The sequence below is a fragment of the Sylvia atricapilla genome, chromosome 24 (genome assembly GCF_009819655.1).
Source record: "Sylvia atricapilla isolate bSylAtr1 chromosome 24, bSylAtr1.pri, whole genome shotgun sequence".
In the NCBI taxonomy this organism is placed as follows: Eukaryota; Metazoa; Chordata; class Aves; order Passeriformes; family Sylviidae; genus Sylvia; species Sylvia atricapilla.
Genome location: NC_089163.1, coordinates 3,575,079 through 3,585,666, shown reverse-complemented (window position 1 = coordinate 3,585,666; position 10,588 = coordinate 3,575,079). Strand labels below are relative to the sequence as shown.

Sequence of the window (10,588 nt, the reverse complement as noted above, 5' to 3'; positions counted from 1 at the left end):
CATCCTGTGTCCCCTGACACAGTTCACACAGGAATGTGAAGTGGCAGAATAACTACTGCTGAAGTGCAAACTGGCCCCCCAGTGTCACTGCAGAGGATCAGTGACACAGTTTAATAGGATCATAGAATGGTTTGGATTGGAGGTGTCAGGAAAATTAATCCACAAACACCAGAGGTTTATGTCCAAAAAGGAGACAGAGGAGTCCTGGAACTTTATTGGAATAAAGGGAGAGGCCATGAGGCATTTCCCATGGGGGTCTCAAATTGTTAGAGGACACAGCCTCCTTTTCATCCCAGTTTCCTGGCCACATTTCCCTCTCTTTCCCTGAGGTACTTGACAGGTACAGACTTCCCAAATCACCTAATACAGACCTCCTCCTAATGTATAACAACCTCCCTTTTCCCTCTGTCAATCCATGGAATTCCCATGGAATTTATGTTTCTTCCCATTGCTTCTTTCATCTCTCAGTATCCAGTTTTATTTAGCAGCAGACCTACAGCAGATCTGTAAAGACAAATCCCTCTGGTTCCATTCATCAATCAGTGGAATCCTTCCCAGTGTTTCTACACCTGAGCACTAGTTTTATCCACTAGCAGGCCCACAGTTGGTTTGTAAAGACAAATCCCTCATTCCTTTCAGGGGGAATCCTGAAGACCGCAGAATCACGGGATCTCTGAGTTACCAAGGCTGGCAGAATCACAGAAGATTGGTACCATCACAGAATACTGAAATCATCAGAGGCAGCAGAACCACACAATATTAAAATCCTTAAGGCTGGCAGGATCAGAATATTGAAATCCTTAAGACTGGAGCATCGCAGAATATTTAAATCCTTGAGAATGGTAGAATCACGGAATACTGAAATCATTAGGTTGTTGAGTTATCAAGACTGACAGAATCACAGAATATTGAAATCATTAAGGTTATTGAGTTACTAAGGCTGGAAGAATCACAGAACACTGAAATACTTAAGACTGGCAGAATCTCGGAATACTGAAATCGTTAAGGCTGGCATAATCACGGGATAGTGAAATCATCAGGTGATTGAGGTATTAAGGCTGGCAAAATCACAGAATACTGAAGTCACTAGGACTGGCAGAATCACAGAATACTGGAATCATTAAAGTTACTGAGTTATTAATGCTGGCACAATCACAGAATACCGAAATCATTACATTACTCAGTCATTAATGTGTCCCAATCACAGAATGCCCAAATCATTACATTATTCAGTCATTAACGTATCCCAATCACAGAATACCGAAATCATTAAAGTTATTGAGGTATTAATGCTGGCCCAATCACAGAATACCCGAATCATTAGATAATTCAGTCATTAACGTGTCCCAATCACAGAATACCGAAATCATTAAAGTAATATATTGAGGTATTAATGCTGGCACAATCACAGAATACCCAAATCATTACATTATTCAGTCATTAACGTGTCCCAATCACAGAATGCCCAAATCACTAGATTATTCAGTCATTAACGTATCCCAGTCACAGAATACCCAGATCATTACATTATTCAGTCATTAAGGTATCCCAATCACAGAATACCGAAATCATTAAAGTAATATATTGAGGTATTAATGCTGGCCCAATCACAGAATACCCAAATCATTAGATTATTCAGTCACTAACGTGTCCCAATCACAGAATACCCAAATCAATAAAGTTATTGAGGTATTAATGCTGGCCCAATCACAGAATACCCAAATCATTAAAGTTATTGAGGTATTAGTGCTGGCCCAATCACAGAATACCCAGATCATTCCATTATTCAGTCATTAAGGTATCCCAATCACAGAATACCCAAACCATTAATGTTCCTCAGCCATTCCCGAGTCCCAATCACAGAATACCCAGATCATTCCATTATTCAGTCATTACCGTGTCCCAATCACAGAACACTGAAATCATTAACGTTCCTCAGCCATTACCGTGTCCCAATCACGGAATACCCAAACCATTAACATTATTCAGCCATTCCCGAGTCCCAATCACAGAATACCCAAACCATTAACGCTCCCCAGCCATTCCCGAGTCCCGATCACAGAATACCCAAACCGTTAACGCTCCCCAGCCATTCCCGAGTCCCAATCACAGAATACCCAAACCATTAACGCTCCCCAGCCATTCCCGAGTCCCAATCACAGAATACTCAAACCGTTAACGCTCCCCAGCCATTCCCGAGTCCCGATCACAGAATACCCAAACCATTAACGCTCCCCAGCCATTCCCGAGTCCCGATCACAGAATACCCAAACCATTAACATTATTCAGCCATTACCGTGTCCCGATCACAGAATACCCAAACCATTAACGCTCCCCAGCCATTCCCGAGTCCCGATCACAGAATACCCAAACCATTAACGCTCCCCAGCCATTCCCGAGTCCCGCTCCCCATTCCCGCGCTCCCGGCTCGGGCCCGGCGCCGCCTCAGCAGCGCCCCCAGCGGCCGCGGCGCCGCCCCGCCCCGCGCAGGCCGCGCCGCCATGGCCGCGCTGCACGCCAAGGCCGGCGGGCCGCCTCAGATCCCGGACACCCGCCGGGAGCTCGCCGAGCTGGTGAAACGCAAACAGGAGCTGGCGGTGAGCTCCGGGGAAGGGTTCGGTGCGGTCCGGGTGGCGGCCGAGCGGCCCGGGGGAGGGAGCGGCGGGGCCGGAGCGGCTCGGGCCTGCTCCATGCGCGGCGGTGTTCCCGGCAGGAGACGCTGGCAAACCTGGAGCGGCAGATCTACGCCTTCGAGGGCAGCTACCTGGAGGACACGCAAATGTACGGGAACATCATCCGCGGCTGGGATCGCTATCTCACCAACCAGAAGTGAGTGGCGGAGGCGCTGCCCAGCTGCCCGGCTCGGCCCGGCCCGGCCCGCCCGGCCCCGCCATCCCGCCTGTCTCTCTTGCAGGAACTCCAACAGCAAAAACGACCGGAGGAACCGCAAGTTCAAGGAGGCCGAGAGGCTCTTCAGCAAGTCCTCGGTCACCTCGGCAGCGGTGAGTGCCGGGATGGGCACAGGGGGATGAGCCCTGACCCCATAACCATCTCTGTACCCACCCCTCTCCTTATCCCTGTCTCCATTCCCATCCCTTTCCTTGTTCCTGTTCCTGTTTTATCCCCATCCCATCCCCGTCCCTTGGTGCCTCAGTCCTGCCGTGATCACCTGCAGAACGATTTCCCCATTGGAGGTGCTGTACCTGCCCTGGCTCCCTGCCCTAAGCATCCCCATCCCAGCCTCTTCCAGAGCCCCTTTCCCGGGTGCCCGGGGAGTGGGAGGATGCCTGTCACTGGTGTCACTGCTGTCCCCTGGCTTGTCTCTGCCCCAGAGCCCTGGTGACACATGGGGCACTTCAGAGGGATGTGTCTGTGTGAGCTGGCCTCCGTGCTTTGAGCACTGGGAAGTAAATCCCTGCTTGGCTTGACATCCCCTTTGGTTTTCCAGGCTGTCAGTGCATTAGCTGGAGTCCAGGACCAGCTCATTGAGAAGCGTAAGTGTCTTTGTCATTTTTCTCTGAATTTGGGGAGAATTACACTCTCCCCACCATTCAGCCCTGTCTCAGCCTTCCAGATCTGGGCTGGGCTCGGGCTCCTGTTCCAGTCCCTGTGTCTGACTGCTCCCAGCTGTTGACTTCCCAAGTTCCTTTCACACTCAGCAGGGGTTTGTTGTGTGTAAAAGGGATGGAAATTTGGTGTTCTTTGGAGGAAGAGGCTGGACAAGCTGAAGCACTGCGTCACTGTAGATGTGTCAGCCACAGGAGATGTGGGGAGGGACCACTCACCTCCAGGATACTGAAAAAAAAGTTTTTGTGGTCAGCACCAAATGGGATGTGGTTCCTCAGTGCTGAGAAGCAGCTTCCTGTCCATGCTGCAGAGTTGTTTCCAGGGCTCTGTGATCCACAGGAATCACCTGGGCTGCAGGGCTCAGGTGTTTCTGCTGCTCTTCTGGGGTTGTTTCTCCCACTCAGGGCTGTGCCAGGGCACCTCACCTTGGTGCTCACCCGGGTTTGTCCTGCTCTAGGGGAGCCAGGCAGTGGCACAGAGAGTGACACTTCTCCAGACTTCCACAACCAGGAGAATGAGCCCAACCAGGAGGATGCTGAAGAGCTGGATGGCTCCGTGCAGGGTGTGAAGCCTCAGAAAGCAGCTTCCTCCACTTCCTCTGGGAGCCACCACAGCAGCCACAAAAAGAGAAAGAACAAAAACAGACACAGGTCAGTGGGACCAGCAGCCTGCTCACCACAGCCACACCTGGACAGTTGGCTGGGGCTGGATTGAATTTATTGCCTGAGGGGAACCAGTAACACGTAGGAATAATGGGCAGCTGGGGTCAGTTTTTGGGTGGTTTTCCTGGTTTTGGAAGAGGAGGGGAAAGTGCTGAGGAAGTTGAACAAACAGCACAGGGTGCTCAGTCCAGCTGTGGCACAGCTGTGCTTCTGGGCAGCTTCCCCAGCACTCCCATCTCTCCAGGAGAAAGCTTATTCCTTCCAGCAGGTCCTGGCCTCCTGAGCTTGCTGCTTGGTTTCTGCAGAGCCCAGTAGGACAGGAATGTTAGTGATTTCTTTGGATGGAAAGCCTATGGGAATGTTTTTGGGGTTTTGGATACTCCCAGTATCTGGATTTCCACTGCAGCCCCTTCCAGCTCTCACATCCCAGCCGAGTCTCAGTGCTGGCATAGAGGAGTTGCTGTGTCACCTTCACCTCAGAGTGTTTGTTATTAAAGTGACCTGAAATTCATGTGAAACAGATTCCTTGAACTCTTTTCTGGTTGGATTTACGTGTCCAGCTCTGCCCCTGAGGCGTAATGAGGGCAGTGAGCTGGTGCCTGTGCCCTCAGCCCAGGCTGCTGGCAGGGCCAGTGCCTGTGAGTCAGGCCCTGGGGGAGGAAAACCACGGAGAGGAGACCCTGCAGAGCTGTGCCCCTCTGGAAGGATTGCTGAAGCTGGGGCTTAAGGATTTAATAGAAATAATGGAGCTTTTAAAACTCTCTAGTGTCTGTGCTGGCTCTGAGCTGTTGGCTCTGCCTAGGGACAGGCTCTACTCTTTAAGGGACCTGCCATGCAATTAGAGAAAGAGTTTAAAGTGGTAAAAGTTTACAAGGCGGGCTGGGGACAGTTGGGGTGGGGACACGAGGTAGGTACAATGCTTGAAAAACGCTTAACTCCTTTTTTTGCCTTCATTAAGTGTTGAGTCATTAGCATGTCTTCATTTCTAAGGTCAGAATGTCCTTCCTACAGCAGCCTGAATTGGGCAAATATCTGAAAGGACTGGATGTCCCTTTGGTTCCTCATGAGCTGGGAACCCAAAGAAGTTCAAATCTCTTTTTTTGCCTGTAGATATTTGGAAGAAGTTCAGGAATAACACGAGAAACTACATCTGTGAACAAGTCCAGAGAAACAACCTGTAAAACTGAAGTACAGCTTAAGAAAACTGCCATTTCAAACAAATTATAAAATATTCTCCCTGGACAAACCATGGCCAACAACATAGTGGGGTGCAGGGCAGGTGCTGGAAGTGACATAAATCCCTTTGCTCCGGTCCATGACCTGGACTTTGGGGGCTGGAGCTGGGGGGAAGCTGCCCCCCAACAGGTTGTGTGGCTCTGGGTTCCCTCACATTCCCCCTCTGCAGCTTTGGCTGCTGCTGCCAGGCCAGGCTGTTGGACAGAGGAGCCCTGCCCTGCTCACCTGTGGCAGCTTCTGTGTTCCCAGGTCCTGTCAGACACTCCAAGGGGCTCAGTGAGGCAGGAACTGACTGTTTGTAATGCTTAGCAGGGCCAGGTAGAGACTTAAAAAAAAAGATAAAAAGATAATTAAATTTGTCTGTAATAAAAGCTCTGTTAAAAATGTGATTGCTGTTACTGACTATCCCCTAAATTTTGGCAGACAAGACCAAACAATTCTCAAGTATATTTAGGCTAAAAGCACCCCAGCAACAACCCAGTCCCTGATTGTGCAGTGATCCAGGTGCTCCAGCCAGACCTGTGGGTCTGTCCCCTGAGGGCTCTGGCATGAAAAAGAGAAAAATAAAAAGAAATTGTTGGCTTTTCTCTTTATTCAGAAGCTCTTCCATTTGCCAGCACGACTCTGGGTTTCACTCCCCCATTGCTGGAGAACCAGGAGGTGCTGGGAAAGGACCCTGCAGGAGCACAGCCTCGCTGGGGGTCCCGTGTGGGGAGCTGGGGACCTTTGGCTTCAGGTGCACACAGAGCCTCAGGTGTGGCTGCAGAGGTTGTGCTGTCCCTCTGCTCCCTCTGTGCCACACCACAGCAAGGCCAGGGCGGATATTTTCGGTGTGCTCGGCTGTTTTCATGGCTAACATGAGGAAACTCAGTGCTGTTTCCTCTTGGCAGTGCAGTCCTGGAATGGTCAGTCCTTCCCCGCCCGTGTCAGCTGTGGGCAGAGCTGTGTCTGGAGGCTGTGCTGTGCCACTTGTGTCAGGGGGTGGGACAGTCACCAAATGGATCAGCTGTGGCCAAACGTCCCTGGCCACCACTGCAGGGCCAGCAGCACTGGGGCCGTGGGGAGAGCAGCCCAGTGCAGGGTTGGGCACCGAGTTCTGTGTCACCTCTGCCTGAAGCAGCTTTGCCTCGCCCTGGCAGCCCAGCCCCTTCCCCAGCTCCCTAAGCCCACCCTGCTTCCTCACCCCTCACTTTGGTTTTCCAAGCCCTCGGGTTCCTCTCCTGCCCCTGAGCTCTGCCCTGTCTGGGTCTGGCTCCTCTTTCAGCTCCTAAAATCCCCTGTGTAAACCAAGCCCACCTCTCTGCTAACACCTCTTGTCCCCAGAAATCCAGTGGGGAGGGGGACTCTGGATTGCCAACCCAGAGTGCTTTTTGTGTCCACTCCTGGTTAAGATATCTGAAGAACTGGATGGTGTTTGAACACTGGCTTTATTATTTATTTCATTTTATTTTTTTTAGCAATCTCGCTAGGGTGGCTAATCAATTAATTGATTTAATTCATTAGTATATTAATTTCTATTGCTTTCTTCCTTTCAAATGCTGCCCCTCAGCCCGTCTGGCATGTTTGATTATGACTTTGAGTAAGTTTGACTTGAATTAGTACTTGTGCTGTGTTGTTAGTGTGTAGACACCGATGTGCCTTTTGAGACCTCGCTAACCCCTAGTTTATCTGTTTAATTGTAGGTATGTATATTAGGTTAGGCTGGGAAGTTTTTTTTAAAAACAGAAAAGCGTGATGGAGGTAACATTTTATTTAATAACTTCGGCAAATTATAAATTAACTTCACTCTTCTTTACCTTTCTGTTTTCATATTTAAATAGATAAAACTTTTTTAACTTTAAAACTTAGTTTAAAAACTGATTCTTTTGGCTTTGCTGCTTAAGGAGATAAGTATAGACTTGGATATTTCCTTGTGGAAAAATGTGCTAAACTCAGTAACTTTGGCTCATATAATCCCTGTCATCCTAACTCCTCTCTCTATCCAAGTAAATAACTCTCACACTATGTCTGGCTAATTACCTGTGGCATAGTTACACCTCTGGCAGATTAAATTAATATGGAGCATGCCTAGTTCCCTTTGTTCACCTGCCTAAGTGCCCTGTGATTGATTGTGCCCCTTGATTAACTCTGTCTGGGAGTGGATGGAATCTGCTTTTTGGCAAGTAATACCTCGAGTCTCCTCTGCTGCTCTCATGCCCAGTAACCCTGGGAACAGCCCTGGCTCAGCCAGTTGGGAATGGATGGATTAACTGTAGTCTCTGTCGTAGCTGTGCCCTGTGCAGTAACTCTGGTGTTGGGTCAGGTATTGACATGGACGTTTCTCTTGTCTTTCCAACCACAGGATTGATCTCAAGTTAAACAAAAAGCCAAGAGCCGTAAGTATCCGTGCTCTGTCTGTGTTTTCATTGTTCACTGGAGGGGCTGGCTGACACGCAAGCTTTAAAAACCCTCCTGCTGCTGCTGTCATTTGAGTTCTTATTGTCATGGTTGAAGGAGTCACAGCGTGAGGTCAGCATTGTCCCCTGGCTGTGACAGCAGCTGAGCCCAGGTGGGCTGTTCTGAGCCCGGGTCACAGCTAACTCCTGTGTGCTTCTCATGAAAAAAGCTGCTTTGCATCCTGTTGTCATGGTCTGGAGCATCCAAAGCATCTGGTTTGAGTTGATACTCAAGGTTGGAAGGGTCCTTTTTGATGTTTAGCTACAAGAAAAAGATCTGTTTTGCCTGCAGCTAGTGGTGTGTGAGATGAGAGAGGACCGAGACCCCCCAGCTCCGAGAGCAGAATCGGAGGTGGGAATGTGTTAACGTGCATGTGCTGTCCTTTCTCTGCAGGACTACTAGAGCCATCAGTGCTGATGCTGCTGGGATTTAGGTCTGTGACTCCCCACTGAGAAGCCCTGAAGCAGGATGGCAGCTGCAGCAGGAGTGACTCACTCTGAGGGACTTGGATGGGGGGAGGAAATCCTGGATCGTGTCCGTTGCATCATTTTTAAATCACCTGAGTTGCAGGAAGACAAAAAATTCCTGACCGTTCTGTGCTTCCACCTTGGTCGGGAACTTCCTGAAATGGCTGATACTGCTGCCCCCCCTCACCTGCAGACCCTCAGAGAGGCATTTCCTTTTCCACTGGAACTGGGATAGGATTCAGTGTTTCCCATCCATGTTGTGAGACTTAGATTACTTTTGTTGCTGATATTTAGCTCTGCAGGTTTGTTACTTAGTTTTCGTTTTATTTCGTTGGTTTTGTTGGGCTTTTTTAAAAGCTGAAGTGTATAGTTACAAGTTGACTTTGGGTTTCTTTGTTTAGTCCGTGTAGTGGAAGGTTCTTCATTTTGTGGAGCAGCTCTTTTGATTCTTACTCAAGCAGAGAAGGGGGTAGTTTAACCCTTTTCTCTTACTTTCACATTAAACACCATCTCCCAATATTCCTCAGTGCATTAGGTGCAGGAAGGGCCAGAGCTCAGAGGCAGCGCTTTGCTGTGGCTGACTTTGGGTGGGTTCTCTTTTTAATACAAACTTCTGTCATTTGTACATAAACAATAAAAGTTCCATGTTTGTCTCTTCTCATGGTTTATTCAGAGCAAACTTAGACTCCTGGTGCTTTTTAATGTCCACCTGCTTTATGGGGACTTTGCTGGAATTCTTCCCCTTTGGCACTGGAGCTGTTCCTTGTCCCTTGGCCCATGGGAGGTTCTCTTGGTGCTTTCTCTCCTCGGGGCAGCTGTAACTAAGTTCTGCAGGGAGTGCCAGCTCTGACCTCAGGTTGTGTTTGGCTGATCCAGCAGCAGGGCAGGACTGGGATGTCCGTCGTTCTGCTGGTGTGGGCACATTGCTTAAGGTCAGGGGTGAGGCAGCTGGATTGTGCCCGGAGCAGGACAGAGGAGTGAGGGCCGGGTGCTTCTCACAGCAGCCAGGTCAGAATCTTGGTGTTGCTGTTGCACTGAGCTTTGCTTCCCTCAGCGTGGGGAGCTGCCTTGGTTATCAGTGCTGGGATGTGTTTGTGTAACCCCTGCTGCTGCAGGGAGACGTGGGAAAGGGGCCTTGGGAGAGGGGCCGTGGGACAGGGCTGTCACTGAGTCCCCCGAGCGTGCACAGCCCTTGGGACAGCCGAGGGTGCATTTGTTCTGCTGCACCTCCTCCCTTGGGGTTTGGGGTCTTCCTCAGCTCTCTCCAGGCACTGGGAGTGCACAGGAGCAGAATTCTCTGGGCTGTGTCTGATCTGGGGATCAAGGCAGCTCCGTGTTTGTTCCCAGAGGGAACTGGCTTATCCTGCAGGGAGCTCTGCCTCTGCTCGGGGACTGGCGGCTGCTTCTCCACGGGAGGATCAAGACAGAGCAGCTTAAAGGCCAAGCTGCAAAGCTGGCCTACTTCTGTGCTTTAAGTCACAGAGTTTAAGTACAGGGGGGTGGAAGATCTAGGAAACATAAACTGCAAGGCCTTGCTCCTGCATAGTTCTGGAAAAAAGAATTCTCTCCATTGATGGTTTTGATTCCCTGGCCTCAGTGTGAAAACAGTTCTGCTGCTCCAAGCAGGGGTGGCTGGAGCACCTGGACTTCAGAGGCTGAAGTCTCTGCTGCACCTCTGACCTCGAGGAAAGCTGACAGACATTTTTGGGCAGAACATTTTGGAGAAGCAGCTCAGAGCCCGTGTGCAGGCAGGTTGTGTGGCAGGGTCAGCTCAACCTTCCCTGTGACACACTGCGGTGCTGCAGGGACAGTGGGGAAATGCAGCCATTCGTGCCTCTGGCTGTGTTTGTCACCGGAGGAGGGGACAGCCTGTTCTGCCCAGGTCGATGTCTGATGGCAGCGGCCTGAGGGGGGCACATTGATCGGGGCACAAAGAGAAACGGCAAACACTTGATTAAATCAAAGATCAGCTCTTCCCTGCTCGGTCCTGACTGCAGCAGTTGTGCCTACAACTTCCATTTGACTTCTGAACACTTCTGTTTTACTTCCTAAAGGGCCATAGTGACTAAAGACCCCCAGGATGGCCAGTGCCTGGGCACAGGAGTCACAGGGAGCTGCACGGGCTTTACCTGACTGCTAATTAAAGCTAAAAGTAGTGGTTAGAAATACGTCTAGAGTCCTTTGCTTGTGAAAAATAAATCCTGAGCAAAGAAAAGCGTT

General features: G+C 50.0%; 1 protein-coding gene across 7 annotated transcripts; it reads left to right on the top strand.

Annotated features, from left to right (window-relative positions):
• Positions 1 to 2,446: 2,446 nt before the first annotated feature.
• On the top strand, positions 2,447 to 9,047 carry MEAF6 (MYST/Esa1 associated factor 6). Of its 7 annotated transcripts, XR_010745322.1 has the most exons (9): positions 2,447 to 2,597; positions 2,714 to 2,829; positions 2,915 to 3,002; positions 3,449 to 3,494; positions 4,025 to 4,217; positions 7,015 to 7,044; positions 7,148 to 7,205; positions 7,807 to 7,840; positions 8,295 to 9,047. XR_010745322.1 is itself a non-coding variant. In XM_066335328.1 (8 exons), the coding sequence occupies exons 1-8, from the start codon at positions 2,502 to 2,504 to the stop codon at positions 8,301 to 8,303; spliced, it is 612 nt and encodes a 203-aa protein (XP_066191425.1). In that variant the 5' UTR covers positions 2,447 to 2,501; the 3' UTR covers positions 8,304 to 9,047. The 7 variants fall into 7 exon arrangements, 5 of the variants coding, with proteins under 5 accessions (XP_066191425.1, XP_066191427.1, XP_066191428.1 ...); XR_010745323.1 differs by lacking the exon at positions 7,015 to 7,044; XM_066335328.1 differs by lacking the exon at positions 7,148 to 7,205.
• Positions 9,048 to 10,588: the final 1,541 nt, after the last annotated feature.

What these genes read in the sequence shown, in the direction of transcription:
- MEAF6 (XM_066335327.1), top strand. Translation starts at nt 2,502, where the DNA reads ATGGCCGCGCTGCACGCCAAGGCCGGCGGGCCGCCTCAGATCCCGGAC. An exon ending in CCTCGGTCACCTCGGCAGCG is followed by an intron (nt 3,003 to 3,448) that starts GTGAGTGCCGGG and finishes TTGGTTTTCCAG; the next exon opens with GCTGTCAGTGCATTAGCTGG. An exon ending in AAGAACAAAAACAGACACAG is followed by an intron (nt 4,218 to 7,806) that starts GTCAGTGGGACC and finishes TTCCAACCACAG; the next exon opens with GATTGATCTCAAGTTAAACA.